Genomic DNA, 12,791 nt, shown 5'->3' on the forward strand with positions numbered 1-12,791 from the left:
ATAAAGGAATCATGGTGCTGAACTTCTTTATAGGGTTTTGATAACGATGACTAGTAACCTATGTGAATTGCTCTGAACATTGCAAACATGCTGCATAGATTGTATTATAGTAGAATGGACTCTGACTTTCACATCAAAATGTTAGAACCAGCATGTTTTCTGTCTTGCTGCCAAACTGAAGGAGAGTCCCCACAAAGCAAGTTTCAGTGAATGCTTTTATTGGGCAAGTTTTATACAGAGAGCATGGGTTGAAGACAGGCAAGTTGAAGACCATGGGGATGAGAAGACGAGTGCATCTTTGCAAAGGGCGTTGCAGAACAGCTTGAATGCACAAGGAGCCATGCTGCTGCCTTGCAGGCTTAGGCTAAGTCTACTCTTCTGGAGCTTTCAGACTTAACCGTCATACTGATGCATCTTCCATGTCCCCAGAACCCTAGATCTTCTTGCCCATTCTCAGAGACAGAAAAGATTTTTGAGAATTTTCAATCCATAAACACTATTTAGGTGGGTCTGATTAGTATTTTGGAGGGTGGGGGAGGAGAGAATATATTTTATCCAGAGGTGCCAAAAATGTTGTCTCCACTCCTCACTGAGGCTTTGTTGGACCGAATCAGGAGTGACATCCTCCAGCTGTTATCACAGCTTTGCAAAGCAGTGTCAAGCAATAAACAGAAGGCATGAACAGGGGGTGGCTTAGTGTAATGCACTTGCTTCATAAATAAGTTAACAAGGGGAGGGGACATGTGATTTCCATGTTATTCCTATAACAACTGCTCTTCTTTGGAGCCCAACCACAGGAATCTTGGCCACTGCACTACACTCACCGTGCAATCCCAAATACACCCTTAGAAGTTCATTGTTTGGGATGGCACTGTCAGAGTCTCATACAATACAGTGGGAGTGACCAAGGAACGTCTCCAGTTAGTTATTGCAGGGATGGACCTTTGCCTGTGCGGAACCTGAAGTGGGAGAGACTGAATGGCTGGATTGACTCAAGGTCAAGTTCCCCCAAATGTATTGGGATATCTGTAAATTAAAAAATGGATGTTACACTCTGTCATGCGGTGGGGGGCAAATGTGCAAGTGATGCTGCTATTAAAAAGCATTCTGTTTAATACTTATGATGATCTACTCTTTGATTTATGACTTGGTTCTGGATAAAGTAGCATTCTTCCCTCCCCCTCAGCTCACTTCCCTGAGTCTGCATGGACTCTAGCCATACAGCATCCCCTGGCTCTTCATGTACTTTACGATGTCATTCTTCACAGTGGCAACATTAGTTTTGGGATGCCATCTCATCACAGGCTTCCCTTCTTTACTGACCAAAAACTTCTCAAAATTCCACCTGATATCATGGATCTTCACAGGATGCCAGAAAAGTCTCCCAGAAACATTACCAAAGCTTTCTGAAACAGGTGGGCAAGAGTTCTGGCAGGAAAAACAAAAAGAACTTTCATGTGAGCACTGAATTTTTAATCAGTAATCAAGAAATTAAAAAAAAACATTTAATTTAGTCAAAAGAAGGGCCTTCAAGGTCTGTTAAATGCTCAGAAACACAACCATGTGTTTTGCTTCCATTCAAAAGAAGGAAGCCAGAACTATGTTTCAGGCCAACCATATTTCAGTCTGTTAAGAGGCAAATTACCCTTTATACATACATGCCCATAGCAGAGGCTCAATGTGTAAAAACACTTTACTCGGGAGGTTGTAATTTTGGCCAGAGGATGAGCAGGAGGACATGACAGACTTAATGGTTTCACAGCTGTTTTCCTGCTCATTATTTCCACCTTCCTAAACTGCTTTCCCCTCTGTGTGTAATTGTCGGGGGGTGGGAGGGCTTCTGCTGCTGCACTGCCCTTGGCTTGCAAACCCACCACCAGTGAGGCCTGCAGATCTCCTGGAATTACAATTGATCTCCACACCACAGAGACCAGTTTTTCTGGGGGGAAGTGACTGCTTTGGCTCCTTATCCCAGACACTGCCCTCCTCAGATTACACCTCCAAATCTTCAGAAATTTCCCAATCCCGAGCTGGCAGCCCTATGTGACTAAGGGCCTCCTTATCACACTCCACAGAGCCCCTATGGCGTAGGAATTGAGAGAAGAGGGGTTTCACACAACACCCTAGTCCTCCTCCTACCCTCCAGCTCTCCTCCTTGCTGGGGCAGGAGCTAAGGAATGGCACATCCTCATAGACCTACCTCCTCCCTCTTATAAAAGATTCTCACCAGTCTACCCAGGTCTGGCAAGCTGCCTTGGCTCCTCATTTGGGGGGGGGGGGTTGGGGAATGGCTCAGCCCCTAGGAAGCTACCCCTGTTGATTCTGCTGGATCTGACTCCTGACTTCTCCTAATTCACATGGTGTGAGTGTCTGAAGATGGCTTGCCAACCAGCTGTATAACAAGTTTAAAGGGTCTGTGAATCAGGTTGTAGCCTTGAGCCACATATCCAACTCAGCCAATCATCCAGCTTCCAGGGACTGGTCCCTGGCCTACCTGGCTCTACCACAGATGGGGCCACCATTGGGTTGTCAAGCAGGCCGCCTCCGGGTGACTCCCAGAGGCTACTGCTGACCCAAAGTGACAGTTGGTGAGACCATCTCTGCCACTTTCTAACAGGTATTTAGACATCTGTTACCCACCCAGTCCGTATTGTACTAGGGCCAATTGGCCATGCTGGTAGGGGCTGATGGGAATTGTAGTTCCTGAACATCTGGAGAGCCGCAGGTTCCCTACCCCTGTACTAGGCAAAAAACTCCTATACTTAATATTTGCTTTGAATAAATAAAAACTAATTGTCTTTAACATCTTTAAATCACAAGCCTGCAAGGAAGACAGCAGAATCAAAACAGATTATACAAACCTTTAGAAAGGTATAGATCTTTTGTTCATTCTCCCCATTCACATCTCCTTTCTGAAAGAGCTGGAAATTTGGAACAAACCCTCCCCCTGGTCTTACATATCTAGGAAAAAAAGAGAACGTGTCACAGACAAGCTAAAATGAGAAACAAGAAGGGCCAGATTAAGACATGCTGAGGGCTTAAGCTATGTCAAGTTTAAGAAGCCACATAACTTTGCCAAAATATGTCTATTAGGACACAGGGAAAGAAGGCATTCTTTACTCCCCAGTCCAGGAATGACCAGACACATATCCTTTCAGTCACAATTCATACATGCCTTTTTCATCATTGTTGCAAAGGAAGTACAGGGAAGACCCCCACACCCCGGGGAGTAAGAGCCTGTCTGTTGCTTGCCTACTCCATGTCAGAGACAGACAGTAGATAGTTTTTAGAAATGTACATGCATAAGAACCCATATAAGTATTTAACGTGATGTGGCAACTTTTAATTTTTTGTCCCCTTCTTACTAAAGCAAGTCATAGAAGGAAAGAGCCAGGAAGATGACAGTTCAGGGAAGTTCATAGAGAGGGAGTTTGCTCATGAGCGCCATCATGTATGACGTATGGAAGCATTCGTGCAAGACAGTCTAGACTACTCAGCACCTGAGCAAGTAATTTAACTGGTACTCACTTCACTGTGTTAAGGATTTCATTGTTCTCGGAAGGTTCTTGTTTTCCAAACTGATTGGATGGAAAACCCAGGATGACTAGGCCATAACGCCCCAATGAAGTTTGTAGTGCATTCAGTTCTGCAAGACAAACACAAATTCAGTTATCCATAGGAGTCTTGCTTCTGGATCTACATACTTTAATACGGATCCAATCTTGAAGCCCGAAGAGCAAATATTGCCTTGCCTCACCAATGCCTCAAAAAAGTCTTCCAGAAATTCATTTCATTACTTTTCTTGGTTGAGGTAAATCCAAGTTATTTGCACTGAGATGCACTGCTCTTTTGTATTAGCTTAACATTACTGCAACTACACCAAAAAATACTAGGAAGTTTGGTGAAGAAATTGAGAATTCTCTGTGGGAAATATCTAGGGCTTCTCATAGTATTACAGTTCTCCCTATTTAAACAGCATTTTCATCACAGCTTAATGAATGAATTTAGCAGCCAGCATTGTGGAGATGACGTTTTTATATGCTGTGTGCATGTAAACATAGTATGAACTTACTGGATCAGAAAAGTAGTCTAATTACTCCAGCATCCTGTTTCCCACAGTAGCCAACAGGATGACTTTGAGAAACCTACCTGCAGGCCTCAATTCCTGTCCTGCTAGTTTTTCTGAGCACCTGGTGTTAGAGTATGAGAGGTGATAATAAAGACTAAAGCACCTCAAAATATGCCTGGAAAGCATTTTCAAACCAACAAAGTAATCTAAGCAAACTTCCATCAGGTTTCCTTATAATTTTCTAGATTAGCTTCTGTACCCCTAAGTATAACATTTAACTATAGTAGAGAGTTCCTGTTTTCCCAGCTGGCGACCTTACCAAGGTATTGCATCGTGAGTCCTCAGAAGGAGGCCACATTGACAAAGAGGATCAACTTCCCAGCATAGTGCCGGAAAGGAATATACTCATTACCATCTAAGGTAAGGGCTCCATAGTTATAGACTGTTCCATCTGTCGAGTCATAGCAGTTGACCTGGAAGACAGCAATATGTAAAGAATGAAGGGGAGATACACAAAATATATTACAGGCAAATCTGTACAAAGGATTTGAAAGGAATTGTCGACACTTCATAGATTTTCCCACATGCTCCAAGAAGTTTGTACCAAAGGAAAACATTAGACCAGTAGTAACACTGATGATCAAGCCTGTGTGATAAGTCGTCGCTGTCAAAGGGGGTGGAATCTTCTCTAATGGTCTCTTGATCTTTCAATCACCCTTTATAGGCAGTGTAGGAATTTCCAATAAAGACATATTCTTGGGGACTGTGGTACATGAGGGCATCACCAGTCAGACAAGGTTGAGTGCAAGACACAAGATTTGGATTTTGGACAAGATTTATGCTACCTTAGAGCACCGATCTAATTGGAGGAAGCAATCTGGAAAAGCAGGTACTGGAGTTCTCTTGCCCTCCAATAACCGTTCTATATTTGCAGTTTTATCTGCCCCTTGATTTAAAAGTTGATTTATTGCCATTTTTTGAGCTAGTAAGGACCAATTCTCACATTACGAAGTCCACATGCCAGACCTGCTGCGGGTGTTCCATGCTGACACATCTGGGCCCAATTTTCAGGCACATCTGGATTCAATTTGAATTAGAACCATGGCAAGCCAGGAGCAATTGCTTAAGCCCGTGGTGGCGAACCTTTGGCACTCCAGATGTTATGGACTGCAATTCCCATCAGCCCCTTCCCATGCTGGCAGGGGCTGATGGGAATTGCAGTCCATAACATCTGGAATGCCAAAGGTTCGCCACCACGGGCTTAAGCCCTTGCATCATTTTCTAACCCTGAAACAGCCTAAGGAGATGCTCTTTACCCCTTAGAAAAACTTACATATACTGAAGGCTATATATAAGTTTCCCCAACAGAGCAAAAAGCAACTCCCTGGTGCCATTTCTGGTTAGGAAAATGATAGGGAGCAGGCTTAAGCCCCGTTGCCCATGCATGCTGCAGTCCCAATCCAGTTCAGCCCCCTGCACCAATGCATTTCCAGCAATGAAGTCCCACAGCACATCTTGTCAAAAATTCATGTGTCTACCACACAAACTTTGTAATTAAAGTTTTTGCCCTGAGATGTTAATAGAAGACCACAAGAGAAAAAACTACTCCATCAGCCTCGCCCAATTTGGTCTATATATTATATTGACAATTTCTTGCATTCTTGTCACTGCTTCTGATCTATGATTAATTAGGCCAATCCCCAATAGATTTTTGTTTTGTAGGTTGACTGCCAGATCTGGGGATGGAAAGAAGTCCCCTTTCCCAGGATCAAAACCTCTACCAACTTTGGTCATTTCTGCATGGTCTAAATATCCTGGGTTGAGCAAGGGAAATATCCCACTTTGGTGAAGAAGTTCACATGGTTCCTGGTCCTCAAGCGGGTTTGTTCTGCAATATTTCCCTCATCCCACAATTTTCAAAAATCGCCAGTTTGGCGATTCTTTTCAAAAATCCCACATAGAACCTGCTACTGTGCAAACACCAAGGGGGGGAAGAAACCGTTTATTTTCCCCACCCAGCCGCCTCATCACCCTGCCCCGCCCACCCCCCTGATCTCTGCACCTGACAGCATGTCAGTTTTCAATTCTGCTGAGCTGCCAACCATTGCAGCCCAGCCTTCCTGAACATTCCCCCAAACAAGTTTTCTGCTCATGGTATCGACTGGGTGCCATTTCGCCTGGGTTAATCAGGAGCGGAGTCCCAAAAAGTCCATTTTTTTCTGTACATGTACTGTTGCTTGGAGCATATAGCTAGAGGGATGTGCACTTTGGGCCGAATGTTAGTAGGCCTATCACTGGGTGTGTGTGTGTGTCTTGTTTCCTGCAAAAATATGAGAATGTGAGTGGAAATGTGATGTGACGCTGTGCCCCATTGTTTTTTTGCTGCTGCTTGCTGTGTTGAGGCCTGCGCCGGGCCCTATACCCCCACTTCTGCCCCAAAACAACAGCCAATCAGAATGTGGGACACTGGGGATGTTCTCGCATGCGTGGATATGCTTGCAGCATAAATACAAAAGACCAGGGCTTGTGCAAAACAAACTGGAATATTTCCTCCCAGTCTTCACTCGATTCCTTCACAGAAACAGGCAGCCATGCAAAGGGAGAAACCAGGATAAAACAGACCCAGATTGTAAGATACTGATTGTAACCTAGTATAAGTGTGCCATGCAGAAGGCCTTTGGGGATATTTTTCTGTCCTGGTTCACAGAGAGAAAAGAATGTGTTTTCTCAATACACAATTTCTATCCTTTTCACGTTCTGTGTGCATTGACCGTCTTGTTAAGTTCTTTGAAGCTATTCACTCTGGAACTTTTTTTTCTGTAGCATGCCGGGTTTTTTCTTGTGTGCTGTGATCTGAATTACGGCCGCAAATTTGCTGGCTGAGGGATCTGAACCCAGTTCTCCTAGATCCAGCATATTCCATATGTCTCAGGGTGGATTTGTAATTATCCTCTCTACCATTCATTCTAGAGCAGGGGAAATCCACCTTTACTGTAACAGGATGCTTAGAGGAGATAAAGAATAACTTAAGAAAGTTGTTGGTTATTCAAGCTTAAAAACAGCTGCTATTCTTCATTTTATACATTTCTGATGGTGACATTTCATAGACACTAAAATATACAGAAACACTCAGACTTGGCAACAGGATCATAGAAATCCCTGTTTGAGTTAATCACTGACTTTCTCCTCATTTCTTTTAAATAATTGAAAATATGGCTGCCCTCTCCTCCTGCCCTCACCATCACCCATGAGGAAGTCTGGTGATGACCCTGGGGGACTGACTCCAGAAGAAGGTGTTAGAGCCAGTTGACCCCATCCCTTGCCTCTTTTAGAAAATTGACCAAAATGTTGGTCTGGGAGGCTTTTGAGAAAGAGGATCTGGTTTAGTGGGGGTTAATCCTGTTCGATCAGTTCCTATAATTTTAACCAGTGATAGTATCAACCTATAAAACCACTTTGACAATTTACACTGACAGGTAGATATCAGGGAGAGCATTAGCAGTCTTGGCATCTTTCATCTTAACAGGGAAGAGGTGGTAGAAGCCCTTCTGTATGGCTTGCAAGAGCGTTCTCCAAGGTGATGTGTTAGCAAACCTATGGCAGAAACCAATGCAGCTATTTTAGTATGCTCACATGTGTCTATTGGGAATCAAAAATATATTCTATCGTATATCAAAAATATATCTATCATATTCTATCTATAATCCAAACCAGTTTCTAAGCGGCATTCCCCATCTTCTGGCTCTTGATGATCACCTGGAAACATACAGCTGTTCCTGTAATGTGGTGGATACATTAAATCATGCATTGTGCCTCTCTTCTGCAATGAGTCAGACTGTCAACTCGTTTGCGTCAGAAGCAGATGCTGGGTCACTAATCCATTTGTAAATCCATTTTGTTTTCTCTTTGAAGGGACAGCTCCAGAGTGACAAGAATGGGTGCCCTTTGCCCTTGACATTTATTCTTTCTGGTAGATATTTAATCAGGAAGATAAACAAAATTATGGAGATCGGGCATTGGACTAATGGGACATGACAGCAGCCCATAAAAAGAACTGAGAGTAAAACCAGAAGCTTTCAACTCAAAGTTAACCTTTTGAGAATAGACACAAGTCTCAGATGCAATCTTCATTTTTGTTTCAAAAAAGGGTGATTGTGAGCATAAAGAACTCTTTCCAAGGCAGACCTACTCTGAGTTTGATCCCACTGTGAATTTCTCTCTGAAGCATTTATCTCAGAAATAATTTACAATCTCTGGCATTACAAAGAGTACAAAGGTGGGATGAGAGTGTACGGATTTTATTTTTATGGCTTCCTGCTTGAAATACACCGAAGGGTATACACACTCACACAAATAAGAAGATATCCATTCAAAACCTACAACAAGGACAACCATTTTCCAACCAGTTACAAGCAGCAGTAGAGGGTGAATAATTTACAGTTTCTCAGGAGTGGGCTAAAAATAACCCTGGCTGGTTAAAAGATAACCTCAAGCATTTGAACTGTTAAAAACAGTTTAATAGAGTTAGCTGCCAACGAAGGCCTGTCACAAGACATGTAGCTAGGGTTTGTAGTAGTTTTGTGGAATGCGTGAGTGGGATAGCATTCATGTGCTTTATTCATCCAGCCAACAACTGAGCTCCTTCCATTGCATTCATCCTTCATTGCTGTAGCAAGGATGGAGATAGGCTTTTAAGCAGCCCCAGCTCCTGACCTATGCCTTTCAAAATACTGGCGCCTGCGGGCGTTGGCAGGGAAGATAACTGTCATATCTATGTGCATGAAAATCTTCATCTGCCAAGTTAGGCAGCTCAACCAGCTGATAAAGACACAAGAGTAGGCCTGCCTGGCAAAGCAAAGTCCATAAATATGTACCGAGATGAGCAGCAGACTGTTTCCCTGAAGCACGTTATCAACGTCACAAAGAAGTTGTTAGCAGGAAATATGCAAGGGGCAGGGCAGTCCTGATGTTTTTATGGAGCCTTTTTTTGCCTTAAGCAACGTGTTAATGGCTATTGCAACTGCCTTCCCAAGAACTGAGCACAAGTTAATGGGTGGGAGAATGCCTGAAAGACTCACAATTGCAGATTGAATGGCCTTAGTCTGACAAACACTGTGATGCCACAGGGGTGCTGCTTTTTTCTAGCCTTTAAAGCCTGCATTATAGAAAGTCCAAAGTTCAACAGGTAAAGCTTTCTTGATCACTATACCTCATTACAGGCACAAAAGCACCTCCAGGAAAACATCTAACCCTATCCCAGAAGTGTGTGTAATGATAATACCTCCTCTAATGCATTGAAATGTAAGGGTATTCACAAACGTTATTTGGGATATTTTAGGTATTCAGCCCAGCTAAGCCAATTCACCCTGCTTTCCTCACTTTCCATTTGTCATAATCTTTGGGTGGCACCAAATTGTGACAGGCACTGTTTATCTAACAACATGTGGCTACACAAGACAACCATAACAAAGTCACAGATCACTTTCCAATGTTTGGATGTAAATGAGATAAAGACAGACCTAATGGCTCTAACCACTTTCTGATGGGGCTTCTAGGAACTACTGAGCCATCCAATGCCCCAAAGGAGCTTATAGGTTATCAGCAGTGGCATACGGGGAGTGGGGGTGGGGGTGGGGGTGGGGGTGGGGGTGGGGGTGGTGCCTGGGGCAAAATGGTGGCAAAGAGCAGCTGACTGAAAAAGCAGCCTGTCTGGGGCTGCCAGGCTCCTCTGGGCTTCTTTTCTGCCCCCACGTGACTTCAATGGAGCACGCCTGGGGCGGGGCGGGGCGGGGCGGGGCGGGGCGGGGTGCCCCCCCATTGGAGCTATGCAACTGGTTAACAGAAACAGACATTGACTTTAGTTGGATGTTGAGTTAATGCTGCACAGTGCAGTAATTTTGCCCTTCAAGAAGAGGAACTTTTAAGTTGTGTTTTCATTCCTTCATGTTGAAAGAGACAATTAATTTCAGTGGAAGTCTGATTCATAGCCAAGGTGGAGAGTCAATATAATAATAAAAACATAATTCGCCTAAGTTGACACTGTATTTCCCCAAGTGAAGCAATGGGAAACTTCCAAAACAATTTGAATAGTTTTTTAATTTTATTTTTAAAAATGATGGATGTGTTTTAAGAATAGTTGCTATATGGAAGATCTTCCTTAGTTAAGGTTGGGCTAAAAAGACCACAACAGTAGCTTGTTTCTCTTATATTATTCACCTTTTTTGAAATACCAACCTCCAGGTGAGTTCTGGAGTTCTTTCAGAATTACAACTGTTCTCCAGATAATCCCAATTGGGTCATTGCCTTAGGTCCCACTCACCCCACAGAGGGACTAGTGAGGAGAAATATGGGTGAGAAGTATAGATGCAGTGGTGCTTGATAGTGCCCTATAGTGCACCAGCAATGCCCATATTTTTCCTTCCCAACAAAGTGGAGTACAGATAATGCTATGCTCCTCCTTGCTGGCCCCACTACATCTAGACGCACAAGCTGGGCACTGCTCCACCTATGTTCCTGGGCATGGTGGGGAGGCGGAGCATGGGCACAGCTTCACCCTGCTGGTATAGGTGTGGTGCTGTCAGCAAGGAAGAGTATAGGATTATCCATACTACTCTTTGTTGACTCCATCATGCCCAGCCTGGTGAGAAAAAACACAGGCACAGAAATGCCAATTTCTGACTCTTTGGCCCTCCATGAATGTCTAGGTGTGGAAGCACCACCCCAATCGTACCTGGACCAGTGGAGGCTTCTCAGCAGGAGCAGTAGGCCCTGCCTGTAGCTCAGCATCTATGGTGAGTCCCAAGGAAAGCCCTGCCCAACAGCAGGTGAGGAAGGTCAGTGGACGAACACATTACAAGGAGGGGATGAGAGGCCACATCTGCAGGCCATTCCATAGATGAGGGATCCTAGCATCCCACTTCTCTCAGGCCAGCAGAATGAGTGAAAATGAATGAAAATGCCCCACTCTCTCCTGGTGAATTGGGGGTGGCTTAGATGAGACATGGTAGCAGGAAAGGGAGAGGTGCAGGAAAGTAAGGCTGGTGTTGGAACCCCAACCACCTGTGTTATTTGCTTCCAGAAGAACCATATACCCTTTCCTCAGGCTTTAAATGAGCCTGGGCCTGCCTTGCCCTGGGGAAATACTTTAAAATGCAGGAAGCTTCAGTCTTGCTGAGCACCTTGCCCACCCCAAACTATGCCCTCCCCAGATACTGCCCACAAATCTGCAGGAATTTCTGAATTGCAGTTGACAATCTGAGCACTGTCAGTTACAACTGTGTGCATTCCCACTACCAGTAGATTTTTCAGTAGATGTTTGCTTTCTGCAGAGATTCTAGTCCTTGTCAGTAGTTTTATGTAATAGATTATTTATGTCTGTCATTTAAAAAAGTATATATACCTTTGCAGGCCAATACTAAATGTGTTTATTCAGTCCAGCATCCAAGATTGTAGCCACTGATTTAAATTCTGTTGTCTTTTAAAAAAATTACTTGCAACATTTGTAAATACATGTTTGTACATGTATTTTTTTTTAATTCTCATTCATTTGTATAACAATTCAGTACAGATAGATGTTACATATGACAAACTTAGAAACAGATCTGCCTAAGGCTTACCTGTTGACTGCACAATCAGATTCCTTGTTGAATTGCAAGATCCTGTTAACTCTACTGAGGTCGCAAATGGTTTTTTAGTTAGCAAGGCAGACGGTATGCCATTTAAAATATCAGGAATGGCTGGAACATAGTGGCAGACTGATAAAAAAGGTAATCTAACTCTTTTGTCAGGGCGGTGTTTATTATGTGCAAACTGTGAGAAGCAGCTAGCATATCATTTGGCACAGCAAGAATACTATATAAATCCACATTCACATCCTCCTGAGCTACATAAATATTTTAAAAGGCATGGCAGTTTGTTTTGTGCATATATGTGTGTGTGAGAGAGACAGAGAGACAGAGTGAAAGACTGAGCTTGTAACTAAATCTGTTCTGTCATTAGTCGTTCCATTTTTAATATTGTGCCTTTTAGAAGGATTTTAATTCCTACTCAGATCTGTTTTGTTGCTACAGATTCACAAGTGTTATTGGCTATTTCAGTCCAGTATCTGAATATTATGGCGCATGTGCACACACACACACATACACAAACTCAATAGGTGTTGCTAATTCTCATCAGATTCTGCTGCCCAATATTGTATGTTGTGGAATTACAATATAGCTGCTGTCAGACACAATATTCTCCTAAGATACTACTTGGGCACACACTCCCACTGAATAACACTGTAATTTCTTACCTTCTGTGACTGTTCCTGTCCCAGAGTTGGCTGAATGAAGCCAGCTAAGAACAAGGGGAAAATCCATGATTCCAAAAATCTGCCCCTCATGATAGGGTCAGCTGTGGGAGAAAGGGTGCAAGCACCCTCTCCTTGTCACCACAGAGAGCTGCTGTGTCTCTGCTGCTCACACCCACGACCACCTTCCAGCACAAAAGCTGGGAGAAATAAAAGGACGAAGCTGACAGCATGTATCCAATCATAAAGCAGCAAAGATTCTAGGGCTGTTCCTATCAATATTAACCATGTAGGCACTAGGCTCAAGCATACTTCACAAATTGGGTGCCTAGGTGTATTAGGTGTGTGTTTGTGTAAAATCCATCTCAGAGGAAAGATTCTAGAATCTAGCATGTCCCAAATAGAATGTAACACAAGCTGTAGTAAAAATAA

The 12,791-nt window shown here is 43.4% G+C and overlaps 1 protein-coding gene across 1 annotated transcript; it reads right to left on the minus strand.

Annotated features, from left to right (window-relative positions):
• Positions 1 to 201: 201 nt before the first annotated feature.
• GPX3 (glutathione peroxidase 3) lies at positions 202 to 12,564 on the minus strand. The gene is made up of 5 exons (XM_048487825.1): positions 12,363 to 12,564; positions 4,389 to 4,542; positions 3,529 to 3,646; positions 2,862 to 2,961; positions 202 to 1,428 (listed from the first exon to the last, which is right to left on the minus strand). The coding sequence occupies exons 1-5, from the start codon at positions 12,450 to 12,452 to the stop codon at positions 1,213 to 1,215; spliced, it is 678 nt and encodes a 225-aa protein (XP_048343782.1). The 5' UTR covers positions 12,453 to 12,564; the 3' UTR covers positions 202 to 1,212.
• Between the last annotated feature and the right edge of the window lie 227 nt (positions 12,565 to 12,791).

Source organism: Sphaerodactylus townsendi, linkage group LG03, assembly GCF_021028975.2.
Source record: "Sphaerodactylus townsendi isolate TG3544 linkage group LG03, MPM_Stown_v2.3, whole genome shotgun sequence".
NCBI lineage: Eukaryota > Metazoa > Chordata > Lepidosauria > Squamata > Sphaerodactylidae > Sphaerodactylus > Sphaerodactylus townsendi.